Raw genomic sequence first — 20,138 nt, 5'->3', positions numbered from 1 at the left:
GCATAGAAGAAAGTGCTTGTGTGAAAGGGTCATGTGGCATGTTGTATAAAGTGCTTCGAGTGCTGAGGGAGAGTAGAAAAGCACCATAATAGACTCAGTCCGTTTAAAACAGGTGGACCTTTCCTGAATCTAATATCTAATGAAACTAAGCAGTAAAATTATTACACATTACATAATAACAGCTATAAATCCTGGGATTTAACTAAATAATTTTCATGGTCCAGTTTTAGTCAGAAATGGTTCTAATCTCTTGTTCTTATTGTTCTTAAGCGCTCTAAAAGCTGATCCAGAGGTCACTTGTTTTTACCTGGACCAAAGGAGGGAGCTTTGCCACAAAGTGGAAGTGCTGCAGCGCCAAAAAGATCAGCTTCCCACTTTATTTCCCTGTCCTGGCACAGCTGAGCGTAAACAAGGATGCCGTCTTGCCCTTCAACTGCAGGAGGAAACTGAATCCTTGCAGTTAATGCTTAGCAGCCTGTCTAAGAGGAGAAATGAGCTGATTGAGCAAACCAGAGACAGCATCTGGAAAGATTCTTCCTGGGATCTGCTTTACACCCACTGGTCAGCACTGATGGCAGAACTAAAGGTAAAATTACACTTATAATAGTTAACTGATGTCTATTCAACAATGTCTCTGAGCTAACACTATTTGCACATTGTTAGGTGGTAACGATGTGGTAAGATCACAAGATAAATTTTTTGTCACAGTGTTTGTAGTTTTGCCACTGCAGTGGAGTTTAAATTAAAAAAAAATCATAAAAACAATCAATGAGTTTCCACTTTAAAACCAAAAGTTCAGGGGGGAAAATCATATTATTTGGGATTTGCAGCCAATTTTATATACAGTGCTCTATGTGTTAGAGGCTGAAGAATAATTAGAAAAACAAACAGAAGCGCCTGAAGTCTAGAACTCACCAAATGCTGTTTCCTCCAATAAAATGCTCTTCCTGTTTACTGCTGCCACTCTCAGCTGTTGCTTGTTTGTGGGTCTTTCTGCCTTCTGTCTTATCAGGTGGCTGACTTGGCCATTGAAGAATATCCAATTCCTTGCCCTTGAGAAACTCTTTTGTTGCTTTTGCTGTATGCTTTGGATCATTGTCAATTTGCGCTGTGAAACTGTGTCTGATCAGTTTTGCAGCATTTGTCTGAATCTGAGCAGAGAGTATACTCATGTACAGTTCACAATCCATCCTAATGCTTCTATCATCAGTCACATCATCAATAAACACTAGTGCCCTGGTTCCACTGCCAGCCCATGCTATAACGCCCCCTTCACCATCAGACCAGAGATAATGTGGTATGCTTCAGATCACGAGCTGTTTCTCTCCTCCATACTTTCCTCTTTGTGTCACTCTGGTACAACTTAATCTTGCATTCATCTGTCCAAAAAAAATCGTTTTCAGGACTGTTCTGTCTCTTTTAGATGATTTCTGGCAAAGTCTAATCTGGTCTTCCTACTATTGATGTTCTTCAGTGTAACCAGTCCTTTGCCCTTTGCTGTAAACCCTCTGCATTTCCATTCATGCAGGCAGGTTTTACTGGTTGACAATGATATGTCTTTCTTCTTGATTGTGTTCTTGACTTGATTTGAAGATGTTGACAGTAATTCTGTCATCATGTACTTGAGTTTTCTTACGTGGTGTTTCAGGACTTTTGGTGTGGCTGAGCTGGTCAGTGCATTCATTCTTTTTAAGAATTTACCAGCTTGCTAATTTGTCCGCTCCTACAGTTTTTGCTGTCTCTCTAATAGGTTTATTTTGGTTTTTCTGCATAATAATGACCTCCTTCACTCGTGCTGACATCTCTTTGAAGATGAAAGAAAAGAAAGCTATAAAACTGAAAGTCAATATTTTGAATGTATTTCAGATATTACGTCTGCTGCTACAGCTGAAAGTCTGAATAAAATCTTGGCTGTTTGATTAAAAATCACCTACAAGAACTGTCTTTGTGCAGCGAATTATGGACCTAACTTTATTTCTCAGAGTTCAGAGTAAAGAGTTTTATTTGTTTACTTATTTTTTCTTTTTTAAATTCTATGCTCTTGTAGTATAATATGACATGATAGGGATAAATTAAATGTACATTAGCATCATTCATTCATTTCTTATTTTCCTTGTGTGATAGACAGTGTTACCAGGGGTTGCTCATTTCCTTTGGGCCAGGACTCTGGCATTAAAGTCACAATACATACAGCAGCAGGTTGTGTTTCATCCACTTTATCATAATGTGATATGAACACTTTTGGAGCATGACGTGTGGTCAGTTAATGGGTTGTGTTTCAGTCTATTTGTGTGTAAGCCTTCTGAGTGTGGCTTGTTTTACCTCTATCATCCACAGGGAGTGTGTTCCCGCCTTGAGGAAGGTGCGAGTAACGAGGAACAATTTGGCCACTTGCTGCAGCGCTGTTGCCACAAATTGATGTCCCTACAGGAAAGGATATCAGCCTGTCAAGGCCAGAAAGAAAACTCAGCAGGAACAAACACTGACATAGCAGCTCTGGAGGTGAGATGCATTAAGTAAACAGACCAGATGAGCTGTGTACAAGCTCTTACATTAAAAAAAATCATTGTTTAACAATATTAAAAAAGAATTTACACTGAAGAAATGTTGGATATGCAAAAATGTAATCATCTATCAGGGGTTTCTCCTATAGTCACTGTTTTTGGGGGTTTTTTGTCACTGTTTTTAGGTTTTGCTACAAGAAGTAACTGGCACTGAAAAAGATCTTCTTCAGCTTGTAACTCTCAAGGACTCCATCACAGTTAGTTTAGCAGCTGAGGCCCAAATAAGTCTCACCCAACAAGTCAGCAACCTTCAAAACCACAAGAGGGCACTAGAGAGTAAAATCAGAGAGACTCTGGCACAGCTTCAAGTGAACAGTGATGAAAGCATTCAGCGAGTTAAAAAAGAAGCCTTGTATGTGCAGACAGCTCTTAAAGACCTGGCTGAAGGTGTCTGCAATCTTTCCAATACCCATGAAGCTTTGCCTGATATCAGCCAGCTGAAACAACAGTGGTGTATGATACAGGTAACATGAACATATACTTCAAAATGTTGATATATATCTGAAAAATAAAAATTGGAAAAAGACAGCTCACAATATTTAAACAGAAGGACTTGTGTGTCTCTCAGAGCTGTGATAGCAGCCTGACAGAGCTGGCAGCAAGAGCTGAAGACCTGCAGAGGGCCAGAGAGTCGACCAGCACACAGGAAGCCCTTCCTGCAGATATCATTTTGACTGTCAGTGCCATTTCTGAAGACCTTGGCAGGTGCTTTACTTCATTCTAAAATGGAATAATTAATCATTCCTGTATTTATTCATCTTATCAACTGAATATGCAGTGCTAATTGTGAGAAATGATTTGTTAACTTTGACTTTTAGAAATTTCTGGGGATTTTAAGACTGCTCTCAAAGTAAAATGAAGATGAAAATATTAATTTAGTATCAAGAAAACAATTAAAGTGGCCTACCAACAGATAACAAGAAAAGACTTGTGCGAAACTTGCACTATTTGAAGCAGAACGTAACTTGGGTTGATGGTGAACATGACTTAGTTCATCATCAGTATTGTTGCAGTGAAGATATATGAGGGTTTACACATCCTCTGAATATGTGAGGGAATATGAGGGTTATTTTGAAAATGCACTCGTTCTAAATACTGTACGGCTCATTCACCGCTTGTGGTCTCGCTCCAGCCTCAGGTCTGTTTTTTTGCAAAAGAAGCAGGATTTTGCAGAAAACACTGCAAACAGAGTGAGAGAGCTCACCAACCAGATGCAAGAGTGGTGCCAAAGAGTACAAGCTGAACCATCAACGCATAGCCAGGTAAAGCTCAGCGTGTTCAGTATTTTTTTCTGATACATGGAATAAATAAATTAATTAATTAATTAATTAATAAACAAAAGTTTCAAAACAAATGTAAGCTTTGGTTCATATGTCTGCCTTTTGTTTTTTAAAATCTGCAAATGAATGCCTGAGTGAGTAGCCAAAAGTATTCACTCACCCATCCAAATCATTGAATTCAGGTGTTCCATTCACTTCTAAAGGTATATAAAATCAAGCACCAAGGCATGCGGATTGCTTCTACAAACATTTGTAAAAGAATGGTTTGCTCTCAGGAGCTCAGTGAATTTCAGCATGGTACTGTGACAGAATGCAACATGTATAGTCTTGAAATTTCCACAATACTAAATATTCCAGTTATCTGTTCATGGTGTAACAAAGATGAAGTGATTGGGAATGACAGCAACTCATCCACAAAGTAGTAGGACACGTAATATCCTCGAACGAAATTAGCAGATGCTGCATAGTGCGCAGAGATCGCTAGCTTTCTGCAGAGTCAATCCTAAAGACCTTTAAACTTCATGTGGCCTTTGGATTAGCTCAAGAACATCCTTACATCAGCCTTACATCACCAAGCACAATGTAAAGGGTCAGATGCAGTGGTGTAAAGCATGCCGCAACTGGGCTCTAGAGCAGTGGAGACATGGAGAGAGTGATTGGTGGACGGAGGATTGTGGTGTGGAGTTGTTTTTCAGAAGTTGGGCTCGGCTTCTTAGTTCCAATGAAAGGAACTCTTACTACTTAGGAATACCAAGATATTTTGGGCAATTTAATGCTCCTAACCTTGTAGGAACAGTTTGGGGATGGGCCCTTCCTGTTCCAACATGTCTACATGGTCCATAAAGACATGGATGAGCAAGTCTGACATGGAAGAACTGGCCTGTACAGAATCATGGCTTCAACCCGATAGAACACGTTTGCGATGAATTAGAGCAGAGACGGCAAGCCAGGGCTTCTCATCTAACATCAGTGTTGACCATCACCTTGGTCAAAAATGTATATGTATAGAACCTATATGTGTTAACACGCCTTCTTTGCCACATATGCACCCTCTTGTATTCAGAGAGTCATGCATGGTGAAGAATGTGAAAAACACTTGAATATTTCTGTATAAATGTTATGTTTGTCTAAACGAACAGTTTGTCTGCACTCTCCATCTCAGCAAATCTCCCTGCAATATCTCCCCACAATACCGACACTTTATTACAGCTGTAATATAACAGGACATGGTTGGGCTGTTTGACCACTGTATTGAAGCTGCTGTATTCTCCCTGCTGTGTATTTACAGTGCACCTGTCATAATTGATATTTCATGTCATCTTTCGTTTCTCTAGCATCAGTAAAGTGTCTCCTTAAATGATAGTGTATTATAACTGAACCGGATCAGTACATCTTCTGTCATATGGATTAGGGGATAAGCATATTGGGAAATACAAAAGTAATTCAGGTGGAAAAAACACCTTGACTTGTCGCTTGTTGTTGACACAGAAGCAAAATTACAGTGAGTGAGATCTCCCGTGGTGAGGTTAAGCAGTCTTAAAAGGCACACTGTGACCTCAAACCAAAACAATCGGGATCAATAAGAGTTTACAGTTAGATAAGATACGAATCTTGATTAAACCAGATGTTTTTGCAGTGCGTGGTTTCTGTTTTACCCTTCTTTTTTTTTAGCTTGTGTATCTGTCTGTGCTGTCACAGGGAGCTCTGGATGAAGGTTTGCAGCTTCAACAAGCACTTTATAATGTACTCTCAGAGCAAGATTTTCTACTTAATTGCCTGGGAACAAATGTGGCACAGGAATTGGAGAAAAATGCTTCAGGTGCACTCACTGAAAGCCAGTCTGCACTTGAAACCCAATCTAAACACCTGGTGAGTGTCTCCCTTGTCATAGAAATGTACAGTTTGGTGAATTTATGGCCATAACATTACTATTGTTTTTAATATTGTTTATTTCAAAGGTCATTCGCGTTCATGGCAATGTGCAACTGGAAAACAAAGATTTGCCAAGCAGAAGTGAACAAGACAGTCTAAGAAATGAAAGTGGAGCACCTCATTTGGCATCAAGTGATAAAACTACAGCAGTGGGTCTTACAGCTTCGCCTTTCTCTTGTGCACCACACAGCCAGGAAAACTCTGAAACTAATCAGAATGACAACAAAAGTCAAACCAAAGGCACCAAACTTCATACAGAAGTATCAGGAGGTTCAAATGTGGAAGCCGATGCCACAAAACAAGAACAAGCAGCCGTGGTAAAAACTGAAGATGATGCCTTAGCCACATGTTCAGAAACTCCCAATGTTTTAAAGACCCAGCTAGAATCTCGCCACTTAACACCACAAGAATTACACTTGAAGTCTTATCTTGGGTTAAAAGATAATCGTGCACTCAGGGCACTTTCTGGAAATGACAGAGGGGCATTAGTGCCAGACTCACATCCTACGCTTAACAAAAGCTTAATAGCTCAGGAAGAAAACACACCATTGCAGAGTGACACCACCTTCACCGCTGTCTCAGAATTCTCAGCTGTAGGTGCAGACAACACTAAAGCAATCGATTCAGCACACTGTGTCACATCCTTGATAGAATTACCACCAACAAAGCCAGACAACTTCCCCACTACTGCCTCTGAACATACTGTGTCTAATCATCTAGAACCACAATTGGAGACATTCAAGGCAAATACAAATGCTCAGGGAAAACACTGTAAGGACGATGGTGTCGTGTTCACTGTTGTATTGGATATGGACCCACAGGACATACAGCAAAGGGACAATTCTGGTTTATGCTCCCAGGAAGCGAGGTTCTCGGATGAAAAAAACACACAATATTCAGGTACAGGATTCCCAGAGATGAAAACTGAAGTCTTTATGACGTCAAACAGTCAGGAATCAGACAAAGGATTGCAACAGTGCACATTTGAAGCACAATCAGAGACTTGTGAGGCAGCCGCCGATGTGCAAGAAAAGGAGAATTTCTCTAAATGTGTCAAAAGTAGCCCAGCAAAGGTATTTACCATAGTGTTAGACATTGAGCCGCAGCCATTCGACACGCAGAAACGTGAAAAAGCCAACAGCCCTGATTTACTCGGATATTCACAGGAAACACAGTTTTCTAATGCTAGGCCTGCAGAGGTTTCCAGCAGAGCATTTCCTCAGAATAAGTCAGGGCACTTTACCACATTAATTAGTGCTGGATCAGATGAGGTTATCTTCCCAAACTCTTGTACAAGTCCTGAATCAAACCCCTCGGTGTTAGTGAATACAGTTTTGGAAGAAGCAAACTGTTCAAGTGCCAAATTACCATGCAGAGAAAACCACAAAACCCATGGTTTAAAGCTTAACAAGGTGTCGAAATCCTCTAAATCATGTTGCGCTGTTGCTGAATGTCAGCATGCTGGTGCACAGACAGCAGAAACAACATTTCCAGATGTCAAATTAGAGGAGACAACAGATTTCTGTGACTCTGGGGAGCAAACAGAGAGCACAGTGGATGATTCTGTGGAAAGTGGGGAGGCCTTAAATGGCACACATATATTTGCTTCTGGCAAGAAACAAGTGACACCTGATAGCACTGTATGTAACACAGAAGCAGCATATGAGGAGGTGCCAAAGGGAGAAAACACAGAGGAAGCAAATGAATTTGAAAGCACAGAATGTAAAGTTTCAGAATTGCCAGTAAAACGAGACATTGCTTCGCTTCCAAAAGACAAAAATGAGGGGAAGTTGCCTGCAGCACTAGAGGACATGGGAGTAACACAGGAACAGGTAGGTGCCATTTGAAAATTTTACTGACTGGATTTTTCCTCACAGTTCTGCTCTTTCCGGACTTAATATGTCTAAGAAGCTAGGCAATCGACATATATATATATATATATATATATATATATATATATATATATATATATATATATATATATATATATATATATATATATATATATATATATATATATTCTAACAGACAGGCATTAAAAGCCATTATGTTTTTCTAATTTTTTTTTCACTTATCATCATCAGTGGTAATTTGGTTAGATGCTGTAATTCTGGCATAGCAGGTGGTAAACCAGCAGGTGGCTGGAAAGACTGGAACTCCCCCTGTTTGCAGTTAGAAGGCGTCAGTGACTGTAAATACCTGTAAATAAATTCAGAGCTGCTTAATGCTGTGATCTGTAAGCTGACAGTCTCTGGAACTTTCCATAAAAAGTGTTAATTTGCATTTGAACTTCCTGATGATGAATAACCCAGACTTTCTAGGTGATTCATCTGTACCTTTTTTCTAAAATTACATGAAGCTTGTTTGACATTTAACAACCATTGTTATTTCCCTATGTTACCTTAACGCTAGAGAATATGTGTGTGGGAGAGAGAAGCTGTGTTTCTGACATTTTGCAACTGTGAAGTTATCAAAAAAGTTTGTCCTAAATTTAGTGGGAATTTGTGTTCTTTAAATACATTTTTTCTTTTCACACTTTCCATTCAAATGCCACCATTTTGCTCAAATCCCTTCAAACTTCTTTATGGGAAATTCACAGTGAAACGAATAAACTGGCTGTCACTGTGTTTTACACAAACTAAAGTTATGCAGCATGCAAGTACACACATTTGCAAGCCTCCACAAGATTTTTGGGATTTTCTTGTGATATCAGCTGCATGCCTGTGCCCTGCTTGCAGCAGCTCCAAAAGAAGATAAGACATTAGATACGACAGACAAGAGGATGAAAAAAGGTGTAAATGAAACTGACACCAGGCTTGGAATCATATTTTTAAGACAACTCGATGTTTTCATTATCGGCATAAGTAAAGCATTTTTAATAGAACAGTCAGTTACAAAGTTCCCAGATTATTACACAAGCACATTGACCATCTGACCTTGTCATAACTTTCACAGGACTGCAATTCTGTGAAAACTCAGCACACACGTAATGTTTTCACATAAATTAAAAGGACAAATAAAAGCCACGTTGTTTATTTATAATTGGATGCACTTGATTAACTGGTCACCAGCAAGTGTGACCTCTGCTATAAAAGCAGAAGTTTTGGGCACTTTGCTCATCTGGAGCATTCAGGTGTGTGTTAACACAATGTACTGTAGCAACTGTAGCAACAACTTCTCAAGAGTGGACCAGCAAATTCAATCAAAGGTCACACCATGTAATACTTAATACTTACTTAACAGTTGGTGGATTAATCCCTGACTTCTCCAGTTTGCATGGCTAACATCCTAGGGCAAGACACTAAATCCAGGTTGTTCTCTGATGCATTCGTTGGAGTTTAAATATCAGGCAGAGACTTAAGCATAGAAAAAAGTGCTTGTGTGAATGAGACATGTTGTGTAAAGTGCTCAGGTAGAATAGAAAAGCGCTACATAAGAACCAGTCTATTTACCATGTTACATTTCATCACATAACATTAGAAAAACGACTAAACAAGTATGGCCTGTTTGGAAATGATGCCAGGAGTTTATAAAGTTTAAGTTTATAAAGCTGCATGTGAACAAACCACAAGACTTCTGGAACAATGTCCTTTGGATTAATGAGACCAAAAGATGTTTGGCTATAATGCAAAGCACCACATACCAGTTATTTGTCAAATAACTCATATCATTTGTCAAGCACAACATTGGAGGGCTGATGATTTGGGCCAAAGGACCCGGGCACCTTGCATTCTTTCACTCAACTGTGAAATCTTTGGTAAATAAAAGTATTCTAGAGCCAAATATGAGGCCATCTGCCTAACAGCTAAAGCTTGGCCACAACTGCCCTATGCAACGGGACAGTGATCCCAAGCACAGCAGCCAATCTACAACAAAAAGACCTAAAGAGAACTGTGCAGAAATGAATGGATGGAAACCTCAATGAAATTGAGGCAGTGCTGTAAAGGAGAGTGGAGTAGAATTCCTCTGAAATGATGCAAGAGACTGATAAAGTCATACACAAAACATTTACAACCACTCATTGCCGGTTGTGCACCATTTCATTGAAGAACATTAATGTTATTATAACATTTTGCCATTCAGGCAAGCTTGTGTTTGAGTGTAAAAAATTATCTTTTGTATTGTGCTAGAAACATAAAACGTGCAGGATGTTTTCATATCATCGTTCAGCTCCACCCTCCTGGTGGTATACACCTTAGTCATGTCCAAGATATTTTAAAAAAGCACCTCCCTGTTTGTAACCTAGCATCCCATGCCTTGTTTTAGTGTTTGTTTTCTTGTCTAGGCAAGCTATAACAAATCATTTATTTCCTAAAAGAAGTTAGCAGGAGAGCATAAAAGGAGCCCTTGTCCCCCAGGGCAGACTGCTTATTTCTCAGGCACATTCTTGTGTTAACTGTACCGACTCGCCGGGCTACCGTCAAACGTAATAATATTTAGCACTGGTGGAGCAGGGAGAGAACAGGAAGTTCTGTCATTATGCACAGACAAACATGTGGGAAGAAGAAAGCTAAAATGTGACACCACCCCTGTCTTCTGTGTCTTCAGCGTCAGATCCCAGAGAGCATGGAGCCTGAGAGGACGGCCCCGGGTTCACCAGCTGATCTGGGTTCTAAAGAGACACCAGGTGGACCGGCAAACTCTGGAAAAGAAAAGCACACCATGCAGGATATTTTTTCTGATATCCAGAATGTGGTGGAAAGAAGTAACATAATAAATGTGAGTATCAACCAGTTTTAATTATAATAATATACTGCATTACTGTAGGCTTGCTGTGCTGAACATTTAATAAATGCTACTTGTAAAAGTCAGAACAAAACATTCGGACTGAGGGAATTAAAGTTAAGTGAGCTTTACTGTTTATATTTATGTCATAAATCTCATAAATCTGCATTAGCAAATAATACATAGCAAGATAGCATGGAAATATAACATGCATCTATATATTTTTTACTTTTTCTGTGTGATTTTCAGTACAGATGCATGTGTCTAAAAATAGCAAGTGCATGGGACAGTGAGCAGATAAGAAAGGCAGTGTTTTGATTGATGCCTGTGTGTTCCCTTGATGCTACTGACAGGAAGTATCTATGAGATACAATGATTTCCTGTTTGTAGTTAGGAAGTCTAATTGCACACAATATACAGCTGTTGGATTTTTTTTTAGCTTCCATCATCCTAGTTTGAGTGTTTGTTCACGGAAAGCTGAAATAGTTTATAAATTGACAATGATAATTAATCACAAAGATCCCTGGTAAAAGTTATAAATGTTATAACAGTGTAAACCAACCAGACTAAACTAGATCGCTATGATAATTTATATTGAATGTTTGTATTTGCTGTCTTTACAATATATACACAGTTTCTTGGTTTTCTTGGTTTCACTGCCCTATCTGTTATTACAGCTATGTCCTTTCAGTACATGTTTTTTTAAACATAATTCTTCAGTCCATTTTTCCCAGCTGTATAATGTGGTAAACAATTCTGGATTACTTAAATGTAGCTATTTTATATTATTTTTTCACTTACATTACTTTCTGTAACATAATATTTTTTGTGTCTAACTCTTGTATTGCTCTTTTTTTTTTTAGAGAACACCACATATAGATTTAAACTGGTATCTGAAGTCTTCTCCTGGTGAACAACAGATTCAGTTGGTACGAACTGTTCAAAAGATTCTCGCATGTCGATATCAACCAGCCCAACTCAGTGTCATAGCTATGACCAAACAACTGGAGGAAGCAAAGGTATACACTCTAGTTGTATTTACGTCTTTCTTGCAAGAATATGCAGATTTGTTAAAATTAAAAAATGCACAAATATCTATAAATGTCTCATCTGTGTACTGCAGGAGTACCAGCGCACTGTGCAGGAACAAGTTGCTACTTTAAAAAACTCAGGTGCCTCTAAGGCTTGTGAACCAAGTGCCTTAAACAGTGCTGCAGGCCAATGGAGCGCAGCACTGCTAGATGCTTCTGCCACAGTGCAGGTCAAAGCAGCACAACTGGAGCAGGTCAAACAGTACCACAAGCAGATGAAGCTCACCAGAGCTTTTCTGGAGGTTATAGCCGCTGAGGAGGAAAAAACAAGCTTGTGAGTAAACTTGTGAGCTGGATTTTGTGCACTTGGCATTTGATACTGTTAACTAATTGTTGTTTTTTTGTTCTGGATTTCGTTAGACACTCTTTGGGAAGCAGTGCACTACAGGCTGAAAAGCTTCATGTGCTCCTGCAAACAATGGAACACAAGAAAGCTATGATGGAAGGTTTGCTACGCTTAAGTAGACAGTTGTCAGTGCACTTGAGTGACACTGAAAGTTCAGGTGCTCTTCTTGGTCAGCTTGGAAATGTTCAGGAAGAATGGCGGCTTCTAAAAGGAAGTATCAAAAGAGCTCTGCGGCATGCCTCCAACTCCACCTGTCAATCCTCCCTTCTTTTGAAAGAAGCCGAACAGCTAAAAGCCAAACTCGAAGCTCTCCAGAAATCCGACTGTCAAAACCTTAACAGCAAAAGTGCCTTGGAATGTGTTTGTCTGACCACAGACCTAAAACTGTATAACCAGCTTTACATACATTTACAGTCCCAGTCAGATGCTCTCAACAATTTTTCTCTAGGTCAGAAGGAGAAAGATGAAATCGAGCATAGTCTTCAGGAATTGGCTTCCTTGCTCGGGGTCACCAAAAAGAAACTTGATTCTGTCACACTTAGCTGTGGTGACAGTTCTCCAACTAAGATCAACAAACAGCTACGAGACTTGATTGTATGGGCTAAGCAGGCAGAAAATCATATCTCTATTGGGAAAAAGTTAGCTCTTTTCCCAGAGGAGGCTCGTATTCAGATTGTCGAAATGAGGAAATTTCAGGCTGATATTTTATCTAGACAGTCCAAGATGAGAGTACAAGTTGACGAGATGAAAGACTTGGCCTCTAATATGGAAAATGAAGAAAGTGACCAAGTGTTGAGGACAGTAGAAGACCTTTATGAAGCTATTGCTGACAGTTTGGATCTTGTTCTTGACACCATGGAAAAAGATCTTAAACAGAGAGAGAAACTGTTATGCGAGCTTGCTAGCATGGATGCCTGGTTAGCAGAAACGCATGCTAAAAGAAACCCCTGCGCTCACATTGAGAATATTTCAAAAGTGGACCTCAAAAAGCTAGAGAACGACCTGAAAAGTCATGAATTAGCCACAGTGGATATAGAGAGCCAGCTAGAACTGGTGGAAGTGATGTCAGAAAGTTGCAGGAAAATAGCCATAGGGTTGAGTCCAGCAGAGAGCCGCTATCTTGTCAACAGACTTTCAGGCCTTTGGACAGAATTAGATGGATTGCTAGCTCATGAGAAAGCCACCAGCTGGGAATTAAAGGAGCTGATTCATGAGTGCACTACTTCAGATGAAGAGTTATCTTCCATTCAGGCTAGTTTAAAGCAAATTTCTGCTGATCTAGAGCAGCTGAAGATCCCTTTGACCCAAGAAACCCTTTCAGTGATTGCACAATGGAAACACATGCTAATGGAGCATCAATGTCAAATCCAGGAGCTTCAGCATTGCCTGGAGCCCAAGCGAAGCTCTGTTCTGTGTTTTATCGGGGAACTGGAAGACCAGTTCAAAGCTCTTAGCATAAGTGCCTTTGAACAAGAAAAGTTTCTGCACCTAAAGACACAAATGGAGGAATCTAAAGATATTGTCAAAGAGCAAATCCAGAATGCCAAAAACAAAGCACTCGGTGTGGATGAGAGGTTTAAACTATGCCAAACAGTCCTCGTTGAGATTCCTTTAGTCAAAACACAAAGTCAAGAAGCAACAGATCAACTGGAGGTTATAGCTCAGGAGTTGCACCCATCTGTTCTTCATTTAGAGAGGGAAAGGATTCATCATATAGTTGATACTTTGGAGTCTTGGGAGACTCTTGGCACAGATGATATCAAAAACCTAGAAGCTCAGCTCCTGCTAGGTTTACAGTTTGACTCAGAGCTTCCTGCTTATATAGAACTCTTAGAAAGCACAAGAGTCGAGCTGGAAGGAACTGAACCAGTCAGTCCAGAAGAAACAGCCATAGATATTGCACTACAACGATACTGGGTCATTTGGCGAAGTATGGAGTCTGGGATGCGAGTTTTGGAAAATCTGGGACAGAAAGAAAAAACTGACCTGAGGAACTACAAGGAACTATATTCACTTCGAGATTCAGTCATGCAAGAATGTCACTCGCAGATGGTAAGCTTAAATTATTTAGATATTTCATATATAGTTCATATTTTGGGTTCATGTTTGGGTGTTTTCAAAAACTCTTCTTTATTGTGTAACATCTGTTCAACAGGTCATGCTATCACAAGCTAGAGATTCCTTGAAAGATTATCACTGGGCTGCTCAAGGAGCAATAGGCTTCCTACACAATGCTGAGGCAACATTCTTGTCAGCTACTGGAGGGTTTTTGGATTGTGCTGAGGAACAAAGACAGACCCAAGAGGCTTTAGAAACTCTTGAAAAAGGTTTTCACGCTCATATTTGCCACCTTGTTGAACGGGTACCTCGTGAACCCTGCCTTTCCTTCCCAAAGACCGAGCAGCTCCACATCAACATCCTCAGCCAGCTAATGGTTGGAAGAGCCATACTGGAGGCCCAGGCGCAGCTCAGGCTTGAGACCTTGCAAAGGTACTTGGCTGTTCTCAATTTCTAAATGTAAATCTCTGTACCTTTGCGTCTTATGTATTTTCTTCACATTTCTTGTTCTCATAGGTGTGAATTGAGACAGCAAAGTCACCAAAAGTGCCACAAAGACATTTGTCAACATCTTTCACAGTTTGAGGAAAGGCTTTCAGAATGTGCTGCAGAACATGTGACATCATATGACAAATGTGTTGCCCAACAAAGAAGAGCTCAGGTAGGTTAGAGTCAGCTTTATGTCATTATCTCTACGTATTGTATCTGTTTGAACCTGGCATTTAATCACTTTGACAGCATAGAATTGTTAACTGTTTAGCCATGCTTGCAAAAATGCTTTAAGAAAGACAGTGCTAGTCTAGCTGACTTAAAATATTTCATTATCTGTCTGACTTTCATGATTTTAAATTTTAACTTTCATTACATTTTCAAGCTTCTGATGGAAGATCTTCACGGTCTTGCTGGGAGGATAGACGACCTGAGAGCTGTTTGTCCAATGCAGGGTTGTGGGGTTGGAAAGGATGGTGAGGTTGGTGCCCTCTGGAGGCACTGGTTGTCCTTACTTCGTGATGTTGGCCTCCTGATGGTACGCATAGAGCAGAGAGGAGAGGAGTGGAAAGACATTACTGCAAGCGTAAGTTTAAATCTCAATAAAGCCTTTCGTACATAAAAAAAAAACAAATAAATGGCAAATTAAAACTGAATTAATATTTTTTACCTCTTTTGAAACTTTTGCTTTTCACTAACCAGAACTTAGTATGTGAAATGACTTTTACTGTTTTCTGATTAAAAAGACAGAGACGTGATCCATAGATATTGATGCTTCAATTTGATTTTCTTAGATGGAGCAGTGCTGCAGCTTTTTAGCCAGACTTCAGGCGGAGGTTCGAGACCCCACCACTGTGAACTTCACTGGAGAGGATCCACAGGAGCTTCTCGCCCTGGCTGAGATCCTTCAGACAGGTTTGGAGCAGGAGCAGCAGGACCTGGCCTCCCTGGAGCATCGACTGGAGCACGCCCTGAGCTTATCAAGTTCCCCAGGGCCTATTGGCAAAAAGCTGGTGAAGATCCAAGATAATGTCAGGAGGTGGGACTTCTTTAATATACATTTAGAAAGTGATTATTTATTTATGTCGAGTATGCTGAGAAGATACTTTTTTGCCCACAGCTTAAAAGAACGAAACCTGCTGGTTGTAGCTGCAGCCCAGGCCGAGGAGAGAGAAAGACGACAAGTTCAAGAAGAGATGGGACAGATTCAGAAACACGTGTTTCTCATTCTTCCGGCACTGGAAGCATGTTTGAATCCAAGCGAAAGACAGGTGGGCTTCGTCTTTTAATGTTTGAAACTTGGTATTTGAGATTTTATAGAGAGAGATATTAAAAAACAACAATAATATGGCTTCTTATATGCATGTAATAACAAGTAATCATCTTTAAGTGTTTAACATGTCCAACTTTATTATTGTCATTATTCATAAATGATGAAATATTACTTTCTTATGAGTGTTAGATTTGAAGTTGTTCACATTATAGTGAGAAATTCAAGCTATATAACAGTCAAGTTGCAAATTACACAATTTAAACTGTTTTTTTTAGGTACTCTTCTGTCCAGGTCCTCTCATTTGTAAAAAATCAGGGGTGCAGTAGAGTAGAGGGAGTAGAGTATTAAATGTCTGACCCACACTCCCAGTCTCTGTCTGATTCCTGTATTTTTTGTCCTTTCCACACTGACAGGAGCTTAGAAAGGAGTTGTCTTCCCAGAAGACCAAGCTTAAGTGCATCACAGACAGTGTGCAGAGCCGATACACAGAGGTTCCTGTGGATATAGGCAAGCAAATACAGGATCTCCAGATGTCTCTGCAGAGAGCAGAAGAGAAGGTGACAAGAAAATTGATTTCAAACTGTTGAGATCTGTTACTGACAGATAAATGATCTTAAGCTAAAGTCCGTTGGTGCAAATGTGTTTGTGTATGTGTCACACAGCTCATAGAGAACAGCCTCGTTAAGAAGCTGGCTAGCAGAGTGCTGGAGTTGGGTTCTGGCATGGAGAAGGTGAAAGCATTACTGGAGCAGAGAAGTCCAACAGTCAGTGAAGCTCAGAATGTCCTGAAGGTGTGTGTATTCCTTGTTTTCTGTTTGCTTGTGTGTCCACGTATGAAAAATAAATAAACCCACTGTTTAATTATGTCTTGTTAACAACTTTTTAAACTTTCTGTATTTTCAGTGCTGACTGTTTGTGTGTCCATCTGTCAGTGAGATTATGCAAAAGCTTCTCAGCTGAAATTATTCAAATTAGTGCAGAGGCAAAGAAAGAAGAGAAAGTGATCTCGCTCACTTTCATTTATAGTATTTTTGTAGGTTCTCAGTCATCCAGATCAGTAGTAGCAGTCTGAAAAAAAGCCAACCAGACTTCTTTAAATTTATAAAGATGCATCACCTCTCACTCACAAAAATGTGGATCATTACCACTGTGAGACCTTCCCCTACCTTTTTTTGTGACCTGTTGTGAGTGGGTGGGGAAGCATCTGGGAAGGGATCTAAGGATTGCATTGCATCTCTGTTCAGTGATAGTCGTTCCTTTACTCCTCTTTCAAACTATCTGTCTTTGGGATCCTCGAAAGTGTGACCTTTACCCATTAAGTGTAGTTGTAGAGCTGAGTCTTGTCTTTTTGAAGTGCCTCTTCTGTGTTGTGCCATATATTTGTGCAGTAGCTGTTTTGGTTTCTCCTATATAAAGTTACAGGCACACCTCACTGTACTGCACAGCATACATGTTGTTTAGTTTGCGTTTGGGAGTTTTGTTGTTGCAATGAACCTGATGAACCAGTCTTTTACTGTGAAATTCAACTTTGAATTCACAGCTCTTTACTTATTATCATTATTATCTTTACTTATAAAGTATGCTATAATTTGAGTAACTATTTAACTTCAGATCTCATTTGAAAAGTTACAAGTTGTATAGCTGACTAAGATAAAGTCAGATTTTCTTCAACTTCCAGCCACTTTGAGTGACCTCCACAAGCTGTTTGTCAATTTTATTCAAGCCAAATGAAACAGCTACAAATTCCTAAGAACTAATGCTAATCCACATTACCGTCTTGTTCTTCAGCATGTGTGGGATGAGCTGGATGCCTGGCACAGCAGCTTGATGCTCCTGGAGAGCGAGGTGCAGGATCTTGCAGAAGAGCAGCCGGATCAAGCCCAGCTTCTTATTGACCAGCTCACACAACCCCAGCAGCTCTACCAAGATGCAGCACAGATGGTTGAGCAGCGTACAACCTTTCTCAGCAAGGTCTAGTGCCACTACTATTGCTGCTCACCAATATAAATATATTAAATACAAATCATTTGTAGGCTACATATGCTTAATTTATTTTAGCTTACCACTCCATTTGACTGAATGCTTCATTTTCCATATATCGTCTTTTATGTTAGATCCCAAAGTGTCTTCAGGAGTTAGAAGATATTCTGCACAGCGCCACCCGCTGGTTAGGTGAGGCCCAGTCATGGCTCAGTGCTCCCTGCTCATTCACAACAGCAAAAAGCCTCCACAATCATGCAAAGTCCCTGCAGGTCAGTGAAGAAGCACGCTAACTTAATTCTTTTGTTTATATCTGTTTTATGTAATCTTCATGTCTTTATAGTTTCATTTTTTCCTACATGTATCCATAGATTGTATCCTCCAGTAAACCTCTGTATTTAGGCCTGTATTAAAATGCATTGCCATTCCATGGTCACAAACAATATTATAGTGTAGTATAAGTACTATAATAGTATAATAATATAGTATATATTTCTTATATATTTCAAAATTAACTTTACAAATTGCCTCACAATGGCAATGAAACAGCATATACAAGTCATAAAATATCAACATAATATTAAAATCAAATAAAAGTAAAGTAAGTAAAGTAAATCAGAAAACTATACAATCTACTATGTTTATTATGTTAAAGGTGTGGGAAACAACTTTAATTTGACTTTGACATTGGATAAACTGAGGTACTGTACCAAGGTGAAGTTTAGGATAATAAAGATCATTTTTGAACTGTGACTCATGCAAAGCTACCTGAGTAGAGTCCAAGAATAAACATTTTGATCTAAAAAACAAACCTAAGGGGTTCCCTTTAACAAATGTTTCTTGTTAAATTTAAATGAGATTTAAATTTCTGATCTACAGCTGGTCCTGGATGACTCTGAGATGATCAGGGGGAACCTGCAGGATTTCAGGTTGGTGCTGGGTGAAATTTCTGCGGTGTGTGACATCAGTGCCCAGGAGGAGAGGCTGGAGCAAAACGACCAACAAGTCCTCAAAATGCAAGGCAGCATCCTCGAGCCACTGGAGCAGCTTTTGCAGGCTGTTGTAGTAAGAATGTTAACACTTCAGACTTTTGGGTTGTTAGCGATATCAAGTGTTCCAGTTTGGGGCACATTGAGTGGAATTTCTGTACTTGCATTGTAGCTGGATTTTTGAAGATTGCAAGCATTTACAGTACAGACAGCAGAAAGTGTCATAAACATTAGTTATAATGGTGGGCATATACAACAGTGTTCATACAAAGCTAAATGTCTAAGACAATTTTCATTTCAGGTGGTGGAGGACATGGAAGCTGAACTTAAGACTGTGGAGAAAAATGTGCTGAAAATCAGAACAATTTTATCCTCCATGGACGACTCCAATATGTCCCTGACAGAACATTTGCACAACAGACAGGTACAGCAATGCAATTAGATAGTGATTTATTTATTTTTTAAATAGTTTAGTGTGGTCGCAGTAGTACCGGTATAATAATAGTAATATTACTGTTATTACTAAACTGAATGGCACTGAGAGCAATTTACAAGGAAATAAATTGAATGAAATACAACATAAAAGATGACATCGGTGTAATTAAAACACTTGTATTTACACTGCTCAGTGTTCCTGGATCAACTCATTTAAAGGGTGTGTCTGATTTTACCATCTTGGTTCATTTGTATGAAGCACAGTTAATAAAAGCAGTTTGTCCACTTTGATGATTTTTGAAGACAAAATAGACCTACTGGAGTATAAATTGATCTGTGGTTATAAAAACACGTAGGACAACCAGAAGATTTCTCAATAAGAAGTTTAGAAACAAATGCAGCGCATTTCTTTCAATCTTTACTAGAAACATGTAAATATGTATACAGTGAAATATAAAGCAGTTTAAGCTACAAATGTTTGTAAATGTAAAGAAGTGGCAGTGGCATAGATGAATGCTTAAACCTATCTGCTATCTCTCTCATATATATGGGGGAAAATGTCAAACTAACAGTTTACACGTGTTTCAGGTGATCCAAGATAATTTGTGCTCAATGCAGAGGATGTTAGAAGATCTAGAAAAATGCAAAGGAGAGCTTCACATCCCACAAAGAGCAGAAGAAGGACTTCAAGTCTACTCCAAAGCCAGGCTGCTCCTGCAGTCACTCGAGGAGCTGGAACATCTCACACAGCAACAAGCCTCTCTGCTCGAGGTACAGCATGTCTGAATCCTAGCACACAGGCAAAAATAAAGATTTTGTTCTGCTATAAAAGAAAAAAATGGTCCAACAAAAGGTGCTTATGATGCTGTCCTTACTTTGCTGATATACTTTAATGTTGCACTACTGTATGAAGCAACACTCATTCTTGTCGCCAACTGGATCCTTGTTTCAACACAGTGGATTTGTTTTTTTATGA

The 20,138-nt window shown here is 39.5% G+C and overlaps 1 protein-coding gene across 1 annotated transcript in view; it reads left to right on the top strand.

Moving 5' to 3' along the window:
• Positions 1-20,138, top strand: part of syne2a (spectrin repeat containing, nuclear envelope 2a) — a 97,662-nt gene that overhangs the window by 32,076 nt on the left and 45,448 nt on the right. The window contains exons 44-66 of the mRNA XM_085372609.1: positions 271-586; positions 2,338-2,502; positions 2,690-3,028; positions 3,133-3,269; positions 3,697-3,826; positions 5,543-5,713; positions 5,803-7,608; positions 10,325-10,495; positions 11,365-11,520; positions 11,625-11,866; positions 11,953-13,990; positions 14,094-14,428; positions 14,513-14,657; positions 14,871-15,071; positions 15,280-15,524; positions 15,606-15,756; positions 16,172-16,315; positions 16,421-16,549; positions 17,547-17,729; positions 17,873-18,010; positions 18,618-18,803; positions 19,029-19,151; positions 19,751-19,933. Of these exons, the coding sequence (XP_085228735.1) occupies positions 271-586; positions 2,338-2,502; positions 2,690-3,028; positions 3,133-3,269; positions 3,697-3,826; positions 5,543-5,713; positions 5,803-7,608; positions 10,325-10,495; positions 11,365-11,520; positions 11,625-11,866; positions 11,953-13,990; positions 14,094-14,428; positions 14,513-14,657; positions 14,871-15,071; positions 15,280-15,524; positions 15,606-15,756; positions 16,172-16,315; positions 16,421-16,549; positions 17,547-17,729; positions 17,873-18,010; positions 18,618-18,803; positions 19,029-19,151; positions 19,751-19,933 (7,834 nt within the window). The remainder of the gene's footprint in view (positions 1-270; positions 587-2,337; positions 2,503-2,689; positions 3,029-3,132; positions 3,270-3,696; positions 3,827-5,542; positions 5,714-5,802; positions 7,609-10,324; positions 10,496-11,364; positions 11,521-11,624; positions 11,867-11,952; positions 13,991-14,093; positions 14,429-14,512; positions 14,658-14,870; positions 15,072-15,279; positions 15,525-15,605; positions 15,757-16,171; positions 16,316-16,420; positions 16,550-17,546; positions 17,730-17,872; positions 18,011-18,617; positions 18,804-19,028; positions 19,152-19,750; positions 19,934-20,138) is intronic.

Source organism: Diplotaxodon limnothrissa, linkage group LG15 (genome assembly GCF_057381915.1).
Source record: "Diplotaxodon limnothrissa isolate DT_005_m linkage group LG15, D_limnothrissa_male_GT1.1, whole genome shotgun sequence".
NCBI classification, from domain to species: Eukaryota; Metazoa; Chordata; class Actinopteri; order Cichliformes; family Cichlidae; genus Diplotaxodon; species Diplotaxodon limnothrissa.
This window is presented reverse-complemented; position numbering and strand designations above follow the sequence as displayed.